The sequence below is a fragment of the Hibiscus syriacus genome, unplaced genomic scaffold, assembly GCF_006381635.1.
Source record: "Hibiscus syriacus cultivar Baekdansim isolate YM2019G1 unplaced genomic scaffold, ASM638163v2 tig00117026_pilon, whole genome shotgun sequence".
NCBI lineage: Eukaryota > Viridiplantae > Streptophyta > Magnoliopsida > Malvales > Malvaceae > Hibiscus > Hibiscus syriacus.
Window position 1 is genome coordinate 427,420 of NW_024063529.1, and position 22,544 is coordinate 449,963.

Sequence of the window (22,544 nt, forward strand, 5' to 3'; positions counted from 1 at the left end):
GGTACCTATTATGTTGACAACTAATAATGTTTTAGGTAGAAAATATGAAAAACTATTAAAAAATTTGGTAACCGGTAAACTTTGGTTATCGGTAAGTATCTATCCTTTTTATAAAAGTGTCCATACTTTTAACATATCAAGTAAATTTTACCGGTTTTGTCATAATGAATCTGGTTTTGTCATATTTTTACCTGTTATATTGTAAATTATCTATCCTTTTTATAAAAGTGTCCATACTTATTTCACTGTGAAAATATATTTATTATTATCTTTAGTTAATATTGTTAAATTTAAAATCTAAATAATATTTTATAAAATATCAAAACAATCAAATAATTTTTTGTGTAAATAAAAATTATTAAATTAATATTGTAGGTGGAAAACATGAAACACTATTAAAAAAATTGAAACATAAATTACATAACTTTCAAAAAAGTATATATCATTTTTATAAAAGTGTCCATACTTATTTCACTGTTGAAAACATATTTATTATTATATTTGGTTAATATTGTTAAATTTAAATTCTAAATAATATTTTATAAAATATCAAAACAATCAAATAAAATTTTGTGTAAATTAAATTATTAAATTAATATTGTAGGTGGAAAACATAAAACACTATTAAATAAATTGAAACATAAATTACATAACTTTAAAAGCAGTTTTAAATCCTAAAAAGTGTCGATACTTTTAAGAAATATATCGATCCAAAACGATATACCAGGTAAAAATATGATAAAACCGGTAACAAATGATAAAACCGGTAAAATTAAAAGTGTCGATACGTTATATAAGGATCGACACTTTGTGAATTTAAAAGAGAAGCAGTTATAGCGCCTATAATGTGTCGATACTTTAAAAAAAATATCGATCCACAACGATATACAGGTAAAAAATATGATAAAACCGGTATCAAAATGATAAAAACGGTAAAATGATACCGGATATATTGAAAGTGTCGATACTTTCGTAAGTACGTGTAATAAATTATCGACACTTTCAAAGAAATAGGTAATTATCCTTTCGAAAGTATCGACACCTGACATAAAAGTATCGACACTTTTGTATTTGTATCGATTAAATATAAATAACATATCCGATGAAAATATAAGCTAAATATCCTCTGAAAATAGATAGAACGGACGAGTTTTTGAAATCGAAGAGTAATTGTTGCTGCATTTCAGAAGGCGTTTCTAAAGCGAAGTTTGTTTGTTTGTTGCTGCAGTCGAATCGAAAAGTATGTTGTCGAAACCCTAATTTTTTATTATTACAGTAATCGCGATAGGGTTTTTTATGTGTTGTTTGGGGTTTTGGAGTAAGGAAGCATTTGGGACCGATTGCAGGTAGAAATAGATATTCAAGGAAAACGATAAATGTCGATACTTTTATTAAATATTATAGGTAGAAAATGATATTATAGGTTGTATAAATGTGCCGACACATTTTGGTGTGGCCATTCAAATTCTTTTGAAGAAAACCGTTTTACCACAAGAGTAGTTATCTATATTTGTATATTGAAAAGTGTATGTAACAAATAATTTGATTTGCGTGAACTGATATATGAAGGAAAATGGAGTCAATGGGTTGGAAAATTGTTGGTGGAGCAGATGACTTTGAAATTGAGGCCGAGACTCGAAAGCAACCAAAGGGTGGATATATGTACTTCTAGTAAGTATCAATGTCTTTTTGTTATTATTGTTGAAATGGTAATTGGATTAAAGTATCGATAAACTTTAAATTGATTACAAATTTTAAATGTTAACAGTATGGCCGAATGCAAAAGGATGAAGGGAGATGGCACACAGAGCGGTTCGGTATGTAAAATGAAATTGACATTGAGTAGTATTAGTATTTAGTGTTAATGTATTGATTAAGAAACGTTTATGTTTAATATTAGGTGAAAAAAGATGTGAGGTCCAAATGGAATTCAATGAGTGATGCTGAAAAGGAACCTTACATCACACAGTCAAGGAATGATAGTAAAGAATACAAAGAACGGAGGAAAGCACATGAAAATAAGGTATTCATTAAACTTGTAAATACGTTGATACAAAATATATAAGAACTATAACATTATATATTGTTAAAAAATGTAGGAAGTTTCGACAAGATGCAGCATTAAAAGGGTGAATTTATTAATTAAACACCTTAAGGAGAAGGGTCAGTTGAATGTGCTGGGAGAAATAGGTTTTGGATCGTTGATCGGAGTAAGGGATCGACCTATTCGGAGGGAATTGTGTCGATCTTGATGGCACAATTTGACGTCAGTCAATGTATGGCTAAGTATGGTGATTATTCATTCCCTCTGGGGGTATCGACTGCTGCAGCCGTATTGGGGGTACAAAACAAAGGCAAAAGTGTTATAGAAGTCTGTAGGAGTAAGAACTGGAAAGCACTTGCCTCCAAATATGGTTTGAATCATAAGGTGACATATACTGAAGTTGAAGAGGATATCAAAAGTGGATCTTACTTGGGGGATGAGCTGAAGGCCCGAGTTCTATTGTACCTTGTCGGTATATTTCTTTGTCCAACGGGTGATACGTCAACGAACAAGGAATATATGAAGCTCATTTGCGATGAAGGCTTGAAGGGTGAATTCAATTGGGCTGAATATATCCATTCGAGATTGATTGAATCAATTATCACCTTTAAAAAGGGCAGCCAGAGATACCTCAAAGGGTGCATAGCAATCTTAGAGGTAAATGAGTTGAATCACTTTTTTGTGTTTTTATATAAAATTCTAATTTTATTATAAATGCAGGTTGCACTGTTCGATTTTTGGTCGGGCTGTGAGGCAGTGCCGGCTTATGAAAGAACCGGAGTGGCACGCATCCGTGCATGGGGGAAGGAAGAGGTGGTTAGAGTGATGGTGAAGTTGAAGTTGGATAGAGGGAAGAAGCAAGAAATGGTAATAAATGTAATTAAATAATATTAAGAATATAATCAATGTCTTAATATTGTAATTTAATTTTTGAAGGTTATTGGCAAGGATGTAGAGGAGGCAGTGGAGGCAGAGGAGAAGAAAGGAGGGATGGTTGTATTGGGGGATGAAGGTGAGTGGGACGACGGTGAAGCAAAACAGAGTAACTTCGACATTTTGATGTCTGAATTGGCTGATATCAAAAAAATCCAATTTGAAATCATGCAAAGACAATCAAGAGTCGAAGAGAAACTTGATCAAGTCGTAGAGAAACTCGAGAGGCATAAGGGGGTAGTGGAAGGAAAAATAGATGGAGTGGTGAAAGAAGTAGAGGTGTTGAGGGGTGAAGTGGTGAAAGAAGTTTCGGTGTTAAGGGGTGATATTAAGATGGTGACGGGAGAAAAATTTGAGGGAGTGGTGAAGGAGGTTGTTGATTTGAGGAGTGAACTTACGGGGGTGAAGGGGGTGGTTGATAAATACTCGGATGAAGGAGCTCAATTGAAGGGTGAAATAAAAGATATGAAGAGCTATGTAGAAAAAAAGTACGATGAACTGAAAAATATGAAGAAGAAAAGAGGGAGGAGGAAGAAGAAGAGATGGAAGAAATGAGGAGGAAGGAGAGGCCCAATGTGCTTTATACACCGGAGAGTGTCATAGCAGCAGTTTTGGATTCGGAATGTCCTGCACCCCAGAAGAAGAAGCAGAAGGTAAGTTTAATAAAAGAATACTTAATTTGATTTTTATTATGTTGTTGTGACAAAAATTTGTATGCAAAATTGTAGGTTGAAAAAGCGGACATTCCAACTGGAATTGATGACATCGAAGCTGCAATTTGTGATTATTTATGGAATAGCGAGTTAGAATCGGGGTAAGTGAAATATATTGTTTTGTGAGTGATATTTAAATATTTCATGACAAGATATTAATCCTAATGATTCATACAGATATTCTGTAATATCAATGGGAAATCAATTCGCTACTGTATACGACGTTGCAACGTTGAAGCCTACAGAATGGGTTGGCGGTGTGGTAAGTAGAAAGTAGAAAATAAATAAAACTTATGAATATGTTCTGATTGTGTAATTAATTTTGTTAGGTTATCGATTTGCTCGCCTGGACCATATGCTACGATTCTCAAAAGTCACACCGGAGGATTGGCTACCTTCCATACCTCTTAGTGGTGAGTTAAATTAATAAATATTGAAAAGTAGTGTTATAGACGGTAAATTAATAATGTTGTTGCGTAATTACAGCAACAGGCGTTGGAAGCCAACAATAAAGAAAGTGTTGAGAATATTTCTACCTTCTGGGGTGTCATATTGGATAACTATGTGAAATTCACGGACTGTGAGAAGGTAAGACACCATACCAATTGCAAATGATGTTTTCGGATATAGAATGTTGAATTTTGTCAAATTGGGTGTGAAATTTGTTGCAGATAATGATCACAATAAACTACCATAATTCACACTGGTATCTGTTGGTGTTGGATATGGTAGATCATGTTGTAACAATATATGATAGTATGTTTACAACTGAAGCAGCTAAACAGAGAGTGAAGGATGCTAAGAGATTGGTATGTATGTATGTATGTATGAAAGGACATTATGTAAATTATAATGCATAATTTTTTTGGTGCATAACTTCTTCTATTTTAATGCAGATTAAAATATTAGATTCTTATAATAAGAAACGCATTTGGGTTGAGTCATGTGGATCTCTAGGAAAGTATCCCTTGAAAAACTTCAAATTTGTGGAGCATAAGAAGAATAAGCAATTGAATGGGTATGAGATGTTATCACAAATAGAAAGCTTAATTTATGCAGTATTCATCATAATTGACATGTGTGGTTTTCAAATTTTGTAACAGATATGATTGCGGCATGTATGTGATGATGTGGATGGAATCGATCGGTTCTACAGGGGCAACTGGTGATTTTGTAAGTGGATAGAAAAATTGTTTGTGGTAAAATTGTTAAAAGTCGTAGATTGAATGCTGTAGTTGACAATACTTAACGTTCTGACAATTTGAATATAGGTTGTTGGAGACTGGGATCGATCGCGAGTATTAAATGATCTCGTAAGCCACAATCAAAATGAACGAAGACAGGAGATAACAAAAGCCGCAATATTACATAAGAATAACAAAAGGATGCAATGATGTAAATGTCGAGTTAATTTTGTATAAGATTTATAATTTTGTATACGATTTATAATTTGTATACGATTTATATTTTTTTATGTGAATATAATTATGAATGAGATGAGAAAAGTTAGCAGTATGTTGTTGTACATGTTTCTTATACACATTAAGGGTCATGTCGATACTAATATAGTTTGTGTCGATATTTTTTTTCCAGAATGAATTTTTACAAGGTGCATCAATAAAGTGTCGATCCATATATAAAAAGTGTCGATCCCAAAATCATCGAACCCAAAAGTATAATGTAATATGTAATTTTTTAATCTAACCGGTACAATTATACCGGTTTTATGAGAGAATAAGTCTAAATAATGTGTCGACACTAATATAGTTTGTGTCGATATTTTTTTCCAGAATGAATTTTTACAAGGTGCATCAATAAAGTGTCGATCCATATATAAAAAGTGTCGATCCCAAAATCATCGAACCCAAAAGTATAATGTAATATGTAATTTTTCAATCTAACCGGTACAATTATACCGGTTTTATGAGAGAATAAGTCTAAATAATGTGTCGACACTAATATAGTTTGTGTCGATATTTTTTTTCCAGAATGAATTTTTACAAGGTGCATCAATAAAGTGTCGATCCATATATAAAAAAGTGTCGATCCCAAAATCATCGAACCCAAAAGTATAATGTAATATGTAATTTTTAATCTAACCGGTACAATTATACCGGTTTTATGAGAGAATAAGTCTAAATAATGTGTCGACACTAATATAGTTTGTGTCGATATTTTTTTTCCAGAATGAATTTTTACAAGGTGCATCAATAAAGTGTCGATCCATATATAAAAAGTGTCGATCCCAAAATCATCGAACCCAAAAGTATAATGTAATATGTAATTTTTCAATCTAACCGGTACAATTATACCGGTTTTATGAGAGAATAAGTCTAAATAATGTGTCGACACTAATATAGTTTGTGTCGATATTTTTTTCCCAGAATGAATTAAAAACAAGGTGCACCCATAAAGTGTCGATCCATATATAAAAAAGTGTCGATCCCAAAATCATCGAACCCAAAAGTATAATGTAATATGTAATTTTTTAATCTAACCGGTACAATTATACCGGTTTTATGAGAGAATAAGTCTAAATAATGTGTCGACACTAATATAGTTTGTGTCGATATTTTTTTTCCAGAATGAATTTTTACAAGGTGCATCAATAAAGTGTCGATCCATATATAAAAGTGTCGATCCCAAAATCATCGAACCCAAAAGTATAATGTAATATGTAATTTTTCAATCTAACCGGTACAATTATACCGGTTTTATGAGAGAATAAGTCTAAATAATGTGTCGACACTAATATAGTTTGTGTCGATATTTTTTTCCCAGAATGAATTAAAAACAAGGTGCACCCATAAAGTGTCGATCCATATATAAAAAAGTGTCGATCCCAAAATCATCGAACCCAAAAGTATAATGTAATATGTAATTTTTTAATCTAACCGGTACAATTATACCGGTTTTATGAGAGAATAAGTCTAAATAATGTGTCGACACTAATATAGTTTGTGTCGATATTTTTTTTCCAGAATGAATTTTTACAAGGTGCATCAATAAAGTGTCGATCCATATATAAAAAGTGTCGATCCCAAAATCATCGAACCCAAAAGTATAATGTAATATGTAATTTTTCAATCTAACCGGTACAATTATACGGTTTTATGAGAGAATAAGTCTAAATAATGTGTCGACACTAATATAGTTTGTGTCGATATTTTTTTCCCAGAATGAATTAAAAACAAGGTGCACCCATAAAGTGTCGATCCATATATAAAAAAGTGTCGATCCCAAAATCATCGAACCCAAAAGTATAATGTAATATGTAATTTTTTAATCTAACCGGTACAATTATACCGGTTTTATGAGAGAATAAGTCTAAATAATGTGTCGACACTAATATAGTTTGTGTCGATATTTTTTTCCCAGAATGAATTAAAAACAAGGTGCACCCATAAAGTGTCGATCCATATATAAAAAAGTGTCGATCCCAAAATCATCGAACCCAAAAGTATAATGTAATATGTAATTTTTTAATCTAACCGGTACAATTATACCGGTTTTATGAGAGAATATGTCTAAATAATGTGTCGACACTAATATATTTGTGTCGATACTAATTTAAATATCAAGTGTTTTCCACCGTTTATATAGTACTCTTAATCGAGAAACCCTAAACATAAATGCAAGCAGGCAGATCTTCCTCTCCTCTTTCTTCCTTCTACCGTTATCATAAGTGACGATCAGATATTCAGGTAAATTTATCGATATTTTATGGGTTTGATTGATTTCTATATTGGAGTTTTTATCCTGAATGTGTTTGTGTTCCATTGTAATAGGGGTAGCATCCAACCAAAATGGCTCCAAAACGTCAGCGTCAGAAGCGAGGTCTTTCTCAAAGCTCTTCTCAACCCAGTTCTTCTCAACCACCTCCTTCTGTAACAAACGATTCTTCTGAGGAAATCAGGTCCTTCGAAACTCTGAACTTTAGATCCGACATGGAGAAACAAAGATGGCAGACGAGTTTTAAAGTAAGGAAGATTCGTCCCGAACGTGTCATTGACCTGGGTTTCTTGTTTGATGATAAATATGCATTTAGTTTTAAATCCACATTTACATCTTGGGGTTGGCTTGAATTCCTTGGTGTAGAACCAAGATATTATCCCAACCTAGTTAGAGTCTTCTACAACAATGCTTCCTTACAGCACGAGCCTAATAAGACTAATATAATAGGAATTAATACACATGTCATGGGGAAGGATATATATATATCTCCAGAAACTATTGCGGAGGGTTTAGGTGTAGCGAATACAGGGGATTCAGATGAAAATGGTGTAGATTGGTCTACAATTAAACGGGTTACTAGAAATAGCCCAATTCACCTCGATGTAGAGTCGAGAGTGTTTCACAAAATGCTCACATGGTATATCCGGCCTAGTGGGGGAAAACATTCAACGCTTCGAGACAGCGATTATTGGTGGATAGCAAAGTATAAATCCAAAACGGCTCCAAACATTGCAAAACTCATATTTAATACAATTGTATATATGGTCACAAAGGGAGCAACAATTTCAACTACACTACCATATGGATGTGTCATCACCCATCTGTTGAAGAAGAAGGAAGTTGATTTTTCGCATGACGCCCCTGTTCGATTAACCCGCAAGATTGACATGGTATTTATTAAAAAAGCGGGATATGATTTTGTTGAAAAACTCGGTTGGAAGCGTGTCAAGGAGGTCGGATTAGATCAAGAGAGGGAGGAAATGGACCCCGTTGGCCATGAAGAAGAGCAACCAAGTGGAGACGCAATGATGGAAGAAGCAACAGTTGCAGAGGATGTCACAATTAAGACCGTGATGGAATACATGGTCAATTTTCGGGAGCATATTGATTCCCTTGTGAGTGGAATGCGATCCGATATTTCATCATTGCAACGTGAAGTCTCCATGTTGCGTAACGAATTACGTCAACGACATCAAACGAGTTAGGTAATTCATTATCTATGTTTCTTAACATTTACACGTTCTGAACTTTATTTTATTTTCTTTTAACAGATGTGGACAACCAATCGGTCGCAGAAGATGAAGCTGACGATGAAGATGACGATGATGATGATGATGACGATGATGATGAAGATGATGATCCAAACAAGTATATCGTGTCTGCAACGCCGCCTTCAAGAAAACTTTTAATTTTGATCTCAATGGTGTCCTTGCCTACATCCCAAGACTGCCGGCAGGTTTTAATTCTATTCTTTTGTATCCATTATTTTAACATATAAGCGTAGAACTTTAATCTCATTTCTTCATGTTGTAGATGTTGTCCTCAGAAGAGGATTATTTGAATTTATGCAATTTTGTGTCGACAATTTTGTTGTTGCCCTTTGGTCTTCAAAGATGAGGTTAGAACATGTTTGAGGCAATTGAATTACTGTAGTCAAAATCGTTAATATACATTTGAATGTTAACATTCAATCTTGATTACAATCTCAGGCATAACGTCGACCGTGTACTTGAGAAACTACCTGTATTTTCCGAGCATTTTCTATTCGTGTGGGTAAGATGAATGTCATTACAGTTTGCTGACTTTTCCTTGTCTATGATTCCTACATATTTATGTTCGACTGTTTGTGAACAGGATCAAAAAAATGCAAAACATACGATTCTGTTACCTATTGTAAAGATCTCAATGATGTTTGGAACGCGTGTCCAGATTTTAACGAGCTAAATACACTTTTGGTCGATGATTCAGCGGAAAAAATGATTTATAATCCGGTAGGTTGCATTTATGCAATATGTTTCTGATCAGTTGAACAGGTGTTCAGACATTGATTATTTTAACAACTTATGTGTTTATATAGAAATACAATTACATATGTCCACATACCTTTGACGCTGCTTCCCATTCGAACGACAAAGCTCTAGGTATGACACAAATTTATTCATGCTTATGCGAATTTAATTTATTGTTAGTAAAATTGCACCTCATTAGTTTGATAATTGAAATTATTTATGTATGTCCTCAGAAAAAGGCGGAAACATACGAGAGTATTTGGAAAATTTGTTGAAGGCCTCTAATGTTCCGGACTTCGTTAGAAACAACCCTTTTTCATCGGATTAATTTTGTTTGTCGGTACATTATTTGAACATTCTTGTGTATTTAAATTTTGGTGTGATTATATTGTATGTATATTTTCATTAATTATTCCATATTTGCTTCTATGTGTACATATACATTTGAGTGAGTTTTAAGATATTAATTTAGTAATTATAGGCGTCTAATGATTAATTTTTTACGTTACGGTATATATTATTGTTAAATTAAAAATTCTTAATATTATTTTATAAAATATCAACACAATCAACTAATTTTTTGTGCAAATGAAATTATTAAATTAATATTGTAGGTGGAAAACATGAAACATACTTAAAAAATATTGAAACATAAATTACATATCTTTAAAAAAAGTTTCGATCCTTTTTATAAAAAGTATGGACACTTTCAACATATTATAATAAAATAGATAATTTTGTAATATAACCGGTATAAATATACCGGTCTTATGCGCGAATAGCTAAATACCGGTATAAGTTCATCTTGGAACACACGAAAAGATTCGCGGGTAAAAATCGCAGCGGCATGGCTTTCAAGGTCGACCAGTTTTGTGATCTGGAAGGGCTTCGTATGGGAACTTAAGTAATCCGCTTTCAACTCGTTCATACGCATTCTACTAATTCCATCTTCAATTGCACGAACAACATCTAAATATGTCTTCTTGTGTTTCAGTGCAATAGCTAGTGAAGCATTCATAGACTCGCACCTTTGTGTTGAGCGAATATTGGCAAAGAAATGACCGGTTAGATATGCTTGTGCCCATAAGTGTCGTGTATTTCCCTTCTCAATCACCCATGGATGCTTTTGGACGTTGAATTCTGAAACAATCGAACGCCATTGAATATCAAATTCCTTGGTTGTCCACCAGGAAGCCATGCATTTTGAGAATGCTGCTGTAAACTTTGGGTCACCAATGTTAGCTTGTGCATTGCGAGAAAGATGCCAAGAACATAATCTGTGCTTAGCATAAGGGATAACAGATTTGATAGCCCTCTGCATTGCCCTATCCCCATCGGTTACAACAGAAATAGGTGATTTATTCATCATGGCTTCTAAAAAATTCTGTAGCACCCACTCGAAAGATTGAGACGTTTCGTCAGCGATTATGGCAGTGGCAAACACAATTGTGTTATGGTGATGATTGACACCAACAATAGGCATAATTGGTCGACCATACAAATTATCTTTGTACGTTGTGTCGAACGCAATTACATCACCGAAGCATGTGTAATCCGATCTCGATGTAGAATCCGACCAAATAAGATTATACAATGCCCCCGATTCGTCTACCGAGTATGTCATAAAAAACCCGGGATCATCATGTTTCTTATAATCAAAGTAGGCAATAAGCGCATTCACATCCCCATCGACGATTTCCTTTGCTTTACCTCTTTGAAGTGCATTGTAGAGGTCTTTATGTGTAAATCCAACATTATGATAGCCCCCTGCCTGCTGCGTTAAATAGTTCATTACTTGTGACGTGCCAACACCGACCTCTTTCAATGTTGTTGCCTCATCGATATCAGCCTTACTTACAGCTCGATTAGAACGCATAAATGGTGTCATAGCAGATGTGCACAATGCATGATTATGTTTCTGATCAGACTTACTTATAACCCACTGATCGTTTGTATTTGTTGCTGTAACTACGACTCTAGCCTTACATCTTGTTCTTGTGACTGGCGTATGAGCACGTTGACGATCAACAGTATTGACTTTTGATACTCGAAACCCTTCTTTGGAACAACAAAATTCTTGTGTCTTCACATTCCCTTCCACGTCAAGCCGTGTTGTTCCCTTACGTGCACTAAACCCATGTTCCCGTGCGAATCCCTTGTAAAAGTGCCAAGCTTGATCACGTGAACAGAAGAGCTGACCAACCAATCTGTCAGATTCATCAACATTATGTACTTCATGGCATTCCTCGGTTGGCTTAACATTGTCTACATCAGTATTATCCATGGCAAAATTTTGTTGTGCAAGTTCAGTGCTCCAGGAGTTGATGGATATGTAAACGAAGGTTCATTTTGAACATGTTTCTGTAGTTAAAGGGTGGGTACAACATTAAATTCGCAGTACATATTTAGGTATGTACAATAACTACAAGTATTATCATTTTAAATTCGCAGTACACTGTTAAAAAAATTGAAACATAAATTACATAAGTTTTAAAAAAAGTATCGATCCTTTTTATAAAAAGTATGGACACTTTCAATATAATAGGTAAACATATGATGTAATAGGTAGCCCTTATATAATGTAATAGGTATCGTTTATATAATGTAATAGGTAATGGTTATATTGTAAAGTGTCTATCCTTTTTATAAAAGTGTCCATACTTTTTTCACTGTGGAAAACATTAATTTAAGGTTATCTTTTGAGTGAGTTTTAAGATATTAATTTAGTAATTATAGGCGTCTAATGATTTATTTTTTACGTTACGGTATATATTATTATTAAATTAAAAATTCTAAATAATATTTTATAAAATATCAAAACAATCAAATAATTTTTTGTGCAAATGAAATTATTAAATCAATATTGTAGGTGGAAAACATGAAACACTGTTAAAGTATCGATCCTTTTTATAAAAAGTATGGACACTTTCAATATAATATAATGTAATAGGTAAATTTGCAATGCTATCGGTATAAATATACTGGTTTACTTATAAAATAGGTAAATATAAGCGCTACCTATTACATTATATAAGCGCTACCTAGTATGTTATTGTACTTTATAATATTTCCGGTTAAATAATATAACATAACCGGTCTAAATTTTAACCGGTCACTTGTTTAACCGGTCACGCCGTATATTAGCCGTTTTTTAGGCGCCGCACCGCAGAACGACCCCTTGACGTGAAAATCAGAGACCAAGAGTGCAACAACAATGAAAGAAGAGTTTCAAAACGTATTGTTCAGTTGTATAATGTCCTCGTGCAAACATGCAACGTACCACACACTTATCAGTCAGTTGTAGTTGAAGCTTTTCATGTTAGGTGCTAAAATGATGAAGTTATCAATCAACCGGAGGAACTTGATATAGTATTGGAATTGTGACCGGGGAGAACATTTGTCTCACCCCTTTGCCTTTATTATGGGGAAAATAATTCCAGATGCACTCTGCAGAATGTAGAGAAAATGTTCCGCACAAAGAGAAAGAGAGCAATTAACAACATAAAGGGTTGAAAATTCATACCGAGATTAACCTAGCTCCAATCCATGTGCGTTTCAGTGAAGGAAATTATATAAAATTTCATTATTATAAGCATAAAATATAATAATGACATTTTCAATTTTAAAATTTAAAATAATATCTGCATAATCTTAACGTAGTTGAACCAAAGACAATGTGAACAAAAGGAAATAAATAAAGTGAAAAATAGTTGGAAAATGGGACCCAATTGGGTACAAATTTGATATTTGAAAATTGAATAGAAACCAGCTAAGACCATTGACAAAGCCATTGGTGTAGCAGCAACACCACACATCTCATAAAAGCAGAATCAAACATTCCCTTGTACTCTTCTTCTTCTTCTCCCTTTTCTCAATTTCTATCTGAAACTTCTGCAACATTCTATCCTAAGCAAAAGCAAAACCCAGGAAAAATTATTGTTATTACAATTAAAGAAAACGCATGTTCTTCTGTCTCAACTCCCTGCTGAAAAGCGTTACCTTTGGCATCGTTTCGGAATCTTCTGCTTAGCAGTGAAGGTTGAAGTTTGAACAAAAAGAGAAAAAGCACTGCTTTTCTTTGAGAGGGTAAAAGAGGAAAAGAAAGGGTCTGGGATTTATTTTGTTTTGTTTTGGGACTTGCTAATGGCGTTTTGCTCTATGCTTTGTTGTGGGAAAGGCGTGGATCGGTAAGTTCACCGTGATTTACTATCTATTGTCACTGTTTTATTAGTTTTGAAATTTGGTCTTGTTGTGGTTTTTTTCTGTGAATTTTTGGTCTTAGATTCTTTTTAGGCCTTCTTAGGGTTTAAGAAATCTTTTTTTTTTTGGTTTTTGGGAATATTATCTGGGTGTTGATTATAATTTGATTTCCTATTGTTAAATAAGAAGATAATCTCAAGTTTTGAACTTTCTACCCCGTTTGGAACATTGATTTGAGAAAGAAAATTAGAAAATTTCTTATTTAAGCTTAATATAGCCTTTTGTTTTTCATTTAATCTTATATTTTCATACTTAGGAGTTAAATTAACCAGGATATGTTGATCTTAATCTTGTAAGAAAAGGATCTTTTAGCAGTCAAATTAGTGTTCTTTTGTGCCTCTTAATTTATGTTTGGGAATATCAAGTTGAAAATTTTGGATTTGAATTTTTGCTATATAAATTTGTATGAATGAAATGCATACTAAAGTTTTCCGAATTCGGAATTACTATTAGAATTTCAAATTCACTACCAAATAGGCATCTAATAAATCCGTGGATTTAAAAATAAACATAAATGTTTTACTTTCATATGTGCTTTATCATGCAACCCACACTAATTTTGAAATCTGAGTTTCCGAATGCTAATGCTTTGTGTTTGTCATTCGGGTTTTAGTTTCTGACATTTTACGATTCTGCAGGAAAGAGAAAGGAAAGAAGCAGCCGACATGGAGGATTTTTTCGTTGAAAGAATTGCATTCAGCTACCAATAATTTTAATTATGATAACAAGATTGGAGAAGGGGGATTTGGCAGTGTTTATTGGGGTCAGCTATGGGATGGATCACAAGTACGAATAATTTTTTTTTCCCCTTTCCAGGTTCTTTTAACAAGTGAATTACTATATTTTGGCATCCTTAGTCTCTAATTTCGCAAGATTGGTTGGTTTTATATAGTTATGCTGTATATGGTTCACTCATTTTCTTCGTTATGTAGGGTCGATATTTTCTTTTTCGGAACTTGAGTTAATAGATTCTATTGTTGGTCTGGCAAATTTTGGTAGCAAATGCTCTTTTGGGAATTTACCTTTAGTTTTGCATCTGTTCATCTTGTATGCTTCAATTTCTAGTTCTTCATTGAAATTACGTTCGTACTTCGCTAGGATGGCATTTGTATTGATGACAGTATTAAATAACATGTTATAACGTTTGATCTTCGGCCGATGAGGACTGGACTTTGTTGGACACTTGGACTCTTCTTTGTCAGTTTAGAAATTACTATTCAGGCCTCTTTCAGATGAATCTCTTTCTGTCTTTGATGTTGTACCATCCTTTTCTCTGGATTGAGCTAGTATTGATGAATCCAATTTCGAGGAAATTTTATCTGAAAATGAAATTTTCTGGATGCTTGAGCGCCATAAATCGTTGAACGTTCACCTTGGTACTCGATGCAATTTTAGGTCTTCAAATGGCATTTATCTTTGTCTAAACACATACATGCCTGTGCTATCTACATGACATATTGACCATTTAGATGATACTTTCAGAATGCCATATTTGTTTCTCTTACAATCAAAAGAACCTCCTGAAGTTTTTCTCTTGCTTTATTTTGGTTTCATTCTCATTTTCACCCTGAAAGTTATATGCTGACAGATAGCAGTTAAGAGATTAAAGGTGTGGAGCAACAAAGCCGAAGTGGAATTTTCCGTTGAGGTTGAGATATTAGCGAGAGTTCGACACAAGAACCTGCTAAGTTTGCGTGGCTACTGTGCTGAAGGTCAAGAACGTTTGATCGTGTATGATTACATGCCAAATTTGAGCTTGCAATCCCATCTTCATGGGCAGCATTCATCGGAATGCCTTCTTGATTGGACCCGAAGGATGACTATTGCAATCGGCTCTGCTGAGGGGATTGCGTAAGTGTTGAACCTGATTTTATCTTCCAGATTATAACTTGTTCCTACACGAATGCTTATGTTAACCTCTTTCAATTGGCTGCTTCAGTTATCTTCACCACCACTCAACCCCACACATAATTCATAGAGACGTCAAAGCTAGTAACGTGTTGCTGGATTCGGATTTCCAGCCTCAGGTTGCTGATTTCGGATTTGCCAAGTTTATCCCTGATGGTGCAACTCATGTGACTACCCGAGTCAAGGGTACCCTCGGCTATCTTGCTCCCGAATATGCTATGTTAGGAAAAGCTTCAGAGAGTTGTGACGTGTACAGTTTCGGCATTCTTTTACTAGAGCTAGCAAGTGGCAAGAAACCTCTCGAGAAACTGAGTACCACAGTGAAGCGATCAATTGTGGAATGGGCACTGCCACTAGCTTGTGAGGGGAAGTTCAATGACATGGCAGACCCAAAGCTGGAGGGGAAGTACGTGGAAGAGGAGTTGAAAAGGGTTGTCTTAGTCGCACTTGTTTGTGCTGATAATCGACCCGAGAAAAGACCCAACATGCTCGACGTCCTTGAGCTGCTCAAGGGAGATTCCAAAGAGAAATTAGCTGAACTAGAAAACAATGAAGTCTTCAAGACTCCCCAGTCTGCAGTTTGCAACAACGGGATATCATCCCCCGAAGAGAACTCAGACACAATTAAGGTAGAGAAGGATCCGAAACCGGTGAACGATGCCGAGCAAGAAAAGACTGTAATTTAGATGTGAAATTGTTGCATCTCTGTAATTTGTATTTTTTTTCTTCTTTTGTACAATACATCAAGGAGGTGGCAATGGCTGTCCATTATTAGAATTGGCAGCAAGATTAGCCTTGTAATATAGGAAAAGCATGTTTTTATGAGTGCTATTGGATAATGTTTGGTGGGGTCACAACTTTGGTTTTTGTTCTGGTTTGTCATATAAAACAGTTGCTGTCTGTTGGGTGTTTCATGTTTGATCTCAGTTCAGCTGATGCTTTTTTGACAGGCATTTTGAGTTAAAAGGTTATTGCTTGTTATTTGGGATGAGACGACCATTTACTTCATTACTTGTATGCAAGTTATTTGGAATGCCTTGTTGCAGAGTTTCCAGGTAGATCTGTTTTTGGAAATGAACACAAGTTTCTTCTCAACCCTGCCGAAGAATTGGTGTCGTTCGATATTTGTCCCGGCATATTCGAAAAATACCAACATCTCGAGGATTTCCGTGGACAGTTAGGACTAACAATTGCCATTACGTTACAGCCACAAAGTTCACCATATCGGTCGGGCGTAGTGTAATGTAAACACAAGGCTGAATAAAAACCGGCCGAATAGTCGGGATGGTGCCGGCCGGAATTCCGGTTGGAGGAGGAGGATGTTTAAAGATGCTGGTGGTTCCACCAAAGTAATCAGGGAACAACTTTGCAGACCATTTTGGTAGGGTGATGAAACAAAAAGCTTAAGGTTGTGAATAAGTAGCAGACAAAGATGTAAATATTTATGTACTCGGGTCTGAATATGTTTGACAATAGGTTGATATTTGTTCATTCTTATTATATAGAGCTAATTGCATCATATGTCTCTAAATTATGACTTTCATTTTAGATCGAACCTTAAATTTTCGGATATTCCAAATTTATTCCTAAGTTATAGTTTCCATTCTAAATTGGTCCCCAAACTATTGAACATTCCAATAACATATACAAAATCGTTCAAAAGTTTAAGGATGAGATTATAATGTTTAAAAGTTTATAGATTAACTTAGAATAAAGGCTATAGGTTGGGGATAAATCTATATTGTTTAAACGCTTTGGTTTAATCTAAAATTAGAGTCATGGTTTGAGAATGAAACTAAAATTTTCAAAAAAAAAGTTAAAAATTCATAATTTAGGAACGTACAACACAATCAACTCTAGTATATAAACATATCATTTATTATCATTCTAATTGAAAATTGAAAATTTAAAGTACCGTTTCTATATTGAAATTTGAATTATAATTTTTACATATTGTATTTGTAATATATTAAATATTAACATTATTATTAAATAATTATTATATTATATTAAAATAGAAAAATTGAATATTTGATTTGAATTTAATAAAGGGACTACAGTCATAATTAGACGCATTATTTACCTTAACGTTAATAAAATCTTGTAGAATCTACCTCACGCGCTAATCATTTCATTTTCAAAAATATACCAAAAACTGAAAACGCCACCGTTTTAAAACATTTCTTTCATCCCGACCAGTTCACCACCACTATATAGGTCGGAAACACGAATCATCAAAAACCTAAGCCCGAAAACTGGAATTCATCATTTTCTCATCAACCAAACAGAAAATTTCAGCCCAGAAAGCTTGATTCTTTTCGTCGTTTTCTTCGAGGATATTCCGTCACCGCCATCGGCTTCTTCCTCTAAGAAGATCCGGCGCTGGTCGCCGTCATCTCCTTCTTCTGTTCGTCCGCTATCTGCTCTCAATCACCTCCAAGCTCTCTTTCCTCGTATGGACTTCGAGGTATATCTCCCCTTTTTTAATTTGTATTTAATTCTTCAGTATTTAGTCAATTAGATGCAAAGTGTAGATTTTATTTGTTATCCTATCAAGAAATCGGATTTCAAAAGATTTATGAATAAGGTATAATTCTGAAAATTTCAGTTGTAAATTCTGAACAATTAGAACGCAGTTGTGTGAATTTGAGCCATGAAAGGAACTGGTAATTGGAAAATCTCTGGTGTTGGCACCGCGCTTGGGAATTCTTTTTATAGTTGGTTGCTTGTATGATGATCTTTGATCAGTGCTTTGTTAGTGTTTCCTTTATCAGTTATGTGACTTGCCATTTTTTCATTTTGTATATGAGATTACTTCTTTTAGTGGGTTAAAAGATTTATCTTATCGTCTTCTTTTCTGTTGCATATGAGCATATCTTTTAAAATGTCTGCTTTTACTGCTTTATTGATGATAGAGATTTATTATGGTTGGCTTTTAACTCTTCTGTTAGTAATTAGCAATTATTTCTTTCAGCTTCTGGAGAATGCGGCAATGATATAGACTCGGCTGTCAAGAGGCTGCAGGAACTTTGCTTAGGAGCGCCAGAGGCTAGAGGAGGAAAGACATGTCTTGTTGAGGAAACGGGCACAACTGCCGAGCAGGGTATATGCCTAATTATTGATTGTGATTCATTTAAATTTAGCATTGCCAGCAGACTTTCTGATCAATCTGCAATATCTTCTTTTTATTAATTTTCTCAGAATTCTTTCATTATAGTTTAATTGTTGATTGATGGTTGATGTTGCAAAAATTGTTTCTATGATGAACCGGAAATGTTTCAGTTCCAACCCTCGAATTGCATGATGCTATTGCTATCTAGCTTCAGTTTTAGCCTGTGGTAGTTTTTAGATTATTCTATACGCACATAATGGTTAAATTTATATGCAGAATGAGAAGGGAATAAAACATATAGACTTTCACGGAGTCTTTAAAACCTTAGATTATGCAAGTGCTTTAAAATCATCCTTTAGCTACTAGTTGCTACTTCTTTCAACTCTTATCAGAATTGTTATATTAACAAGAATGAATTGACGAATCTTATTTTTTGACACCCTATGTTGTATCAGCTAACCATAGACATATGCTTCCAATATTGAATTATGGTTATAATCAGTTTCAGCAAAAAATATATATATAAAACTTACTACATTGACGCCTGCTACCTGAATATTAATTACTCTGTTGAATTGGTGTGCTATGTACAATATGCCATCTACTTTAAGCCGGACAGTTCTTACTTTGTGAAGGAATCTCACGCCTGCTTCGAAATTGCAGGTATATTGACAAATGATGGAGAGGCTGCTGCTGCTGCTGTGACCGTTCAGAATCCACCAGCCTCCGAAAATTTGCCTGTTGATGGTGCTGTTTGGGTGGGCTTGTTTGTGAGGGAGATGATGAGTGCTACAAGTATGGATGATGCCAAATCCTGTGCCTCTATATTGCTGGCGATTTTGGAGAATTCCATAAGTAAACAGGCTGCTGAAGGGACAGCATAAAGTTTTCACAAGGTGTTATCTCTTAACCATCTTGGCATATCTACCTATAGCTTTCTACTATCACACACATACTAGTATCTGACACATGGACAACTTGATTGTGTTTTCTATTATCAGGAAAATATCTTGTTAAAAGAACAAATTGAAGCATTGATCCTAGAAAACACGGTCTTCAAACGTGCTGTTATATCCAACACGAACGACAAAAGGAGTATCAGGATAAAAACCAAGAGTTGCAACATTTGAAGCAATTGGTTTCACAGTATCAGGAGCAGCTGCGGACTTTAGAGGTCGGTATCGAAATCTCTCAAAGCTCTGCATTTAGTGAATAAAACATCGCCTATAACATATAAAGAAAGAATACTATCAACTTGGCATTGGATTATGCTATATTTTTCCCGAAAAACACAGGCATATTTATGAAACAAGTCAATATTCTTTTTTTTTTATCAAACTAATGTTCGTATTTTGTTTGTATTACATGACAGGTAAAATAACTATGCATTGATGATGCATTTGAAACAAGCACACTCAAGCATATAATTAGCTTCTTAATCTGTTTGCTTTTGTTGGTATACTTGTGAAGAATTATGGTGCTTTGGTAAGGTGATTTCGTTTAGAACCACTTCTCAGTTTGTTAAATGAAAACACTTATCAGTTTCATATTCCATAGTGGATCAATTGAATTTCCGTATTATATAATAAGAATGCTTTTAGTTTATTGAATCATAATTGAGAATCAGAATATGTTAAAAGAGGAAACGAATGTTTTTTAAATTGAATATTTTAAGCAAATATTTATCTCAAGTTCTTGGAGGCCTTTTGTGTTTTAAAGATAACCCAATCATGCAAAGCACATTAAAAGATTAGCCAACAATAATGATGACAATCAATCTAGCTAGCTGCTGTTGACAGAGGTGTTGACCTGATGGTATAATTACATATTTAGTATTCATTACTTCTATATTATATTGGTTTGGTCTTAATTTTAATTTAATTAATTTAATCCCCAAATAAAAAAATATTGAATTTTTTTGACAAAAATATGTGAAAATTAACATTATACCGGATCGGGTGGAATGAAGTTAATTTTTTTAATTAATTTTTTAAGTTCGTATCATTTCAAGTTTTTGGTAGTTTTCTTGATACGAGCACGACTGTGTATTGAGAGGTTCTCAATAGTTTTCGGTAGATTGTTTGATGGTGGCAAGATTCTTATGTCCAAGAAGCCTAAAAAAGCTCGTATTAGATTAATCCAAGATATTTGCAACAAACTAAAGTATCTGAAAGTCCTGATTAATTATGTTTGTAGCAACTACAAATATGTGAGGTCTTACTTCGACCCTAAAGAAGAGCATCCACCATTGAAGATGTCACAATGATTTGGAGGGAATTCTTGTTAGTCAAATATTTACATTATGTTATAATTTTATAAAAGTTACACATTTGAAGGTTCGGTGTTCATTATATTCATTCATGAACATGACATCTTGATTTGACTGGTCGGTCCAAACATTAAAGCAAACATGTACATGTGTATGAAGAACTTGGGAGCTTGAATGACATTCCTATGTGTTTAAGTGCACTATGTCAAGTTTGGACAACAATTATTCATGTTTGAAGCTCTCATTTTAAGATTAAAAATATCAGTCAGCTTGTCCTCTATTTTTGGGTAAGATCGGAACATATCTAGGTCTTTAACTCTCTTGCAACTTATTATTTTATTTCTTAGCTTTCTAATGCATTCCGAATCACATCAATCCCTTATCGAAAACTTGAGATATGATAATTTTATTGAAGACAACGTAGACTGAAATTTCATTACGAAAAATGTTGACAATCCACTCATGGTTGGTGCTTTCCTTCATTTTTTTTACTTGATTTATGAATGCAAGAGCCTACGCACTTGACATGAACGATGTATGTCATAGGGAAGTTTATAGCAAGGGGTTTAAAGAATTCAATTGGTTATTTATATATACAAGCTTGGAGACTCTTAGACAAGTCTTAAATTCACACATTCACCTCTTCAAATGCATGGCTACAACAACCATTCATCTCCTACATATATATGCGATCAAAAATGTAGATTTGAAGTCTAAGAACATCCATTGAAGTCCCAAATACATGAATGGATAATATGTATGTAAGTTCATTCATTCATCTATCAAGTTCATTAAAGCATCAAAAGCGATCCTTCACCTAATCATTTATGCATTAGACGTCTAAGCCTTAGAAATGCACCCAAATTAATTAAATTTATCCATCATTTTACCTATCTTATGTAAGTCTATAAAGGGATCATCAAATTTTATTTTGTAAAAGTTGAACTTATCAATTTTCTTAGTGAAATATAAATTTAGTTTGTCTTACTTTTATGTTTGACTTATCAAATTTGACTTGTGAATTCTATTAAATCTCTATTAAATTTATCACGACACTCATCTATCTTAGCATATCGTTGGTTCCTATTTCCATATAGGTAGTGCGTCACAATCCATCCCCAAATTTTTATACTTATCAAATCTATCAGTTGTACTCCATCTAATATTTTACGGGTAAATTACACAAATGATCTTTAATGTTTGAGTAAGTTTTTATTTTTCTCACTGAAGTTTTAAAAGTAACAAATTGGTCACAAACATTATCGGTTTGTAACAAATTGGGTGTAATATCCCAAATTTTGGTTAGTGACCAAAATGTAAAATTTGAAAGTTTAGTGGCCAAAGTATAAAGTATAGAAAAGTTCATAGATCAAATAGAAAAATTTCCTGAAAAATTTATTCCATAAATGAATAGATGATCTCCAAGAATGACTTTTTTGTGGTAATCATAATTTCATTACATGATTTGTATTAAAAGCTATAAGGTAGTAAAGTTCAGTATAGAGTTAGATAATCAGATCGAATCGAAATTTCACGAAAATTTGAAGGATGATAGATAAAG

The 22,544-nt window shown here is 33.9% G+C and overlaps 1 protein-coding gene and 1 long non-coding RNA gene across 3 annotated transcripts; both read left to right on the forward strand.

Moving 5' to 3' along the window:
* The first annotated feature begins 483 nt into the window (after positions 1 to 483).
* LOC120196113 (PTI1-like tyrosine-protein kinase At3g15890) lies at positions 484 to 16,516 on the forward strand. 2 transcript variants are annotated; one of them, XM_039197995.1, is made up of 5 exons: positions 484 to 500; positions 13,563 to 13,621; positions 14,333 to 14,480; positions 15,283 to 15,545; positions 15,634 to 16,516. In XM_039197995.1, the coding sequence occupies exons 2-5, from the start codon at positions 13,578 to 13,580 to the stop codon at positions 16,286 to 16,288; spliced, it is 1,110 nt and encodes a 369-aa protein (XP_039053926.1). In that variant the 5' UTR covers positions 484 to 500; positions 13,563 to 13,577; the 3' UTR covers positions 16,289 to 16,516. The 2 variants fall into 2 exon arrangements, with proteins under 2 accessions (XP_039053926.1, XP_039053925.1); XM_039197994.1 differs by lacking the exon at positions 484 to 500 and having other exon boundaries at positions 13,273 to 13,621.
* A 1,340-nt stretch (positions 16,517 to 17,856) lies between these two features.
* Positions 17,857 to 20,263, forward strand: LOC120196076. Its single transcript, XR_005523132.1, has 5 exons — positions 17,857 to 18,069; positions 18,577 to 18,705; positions 19,378 to 19,610; positions 19,716 to 19,888; positions 20,087 to 20,263. It is a non-coding gene; the product is annotated as an uncharacterized LOC120196076 (long non-coding RNA).
* Positions 20,264 to 22,544: the final 2,281 nt, after the last annotated feature.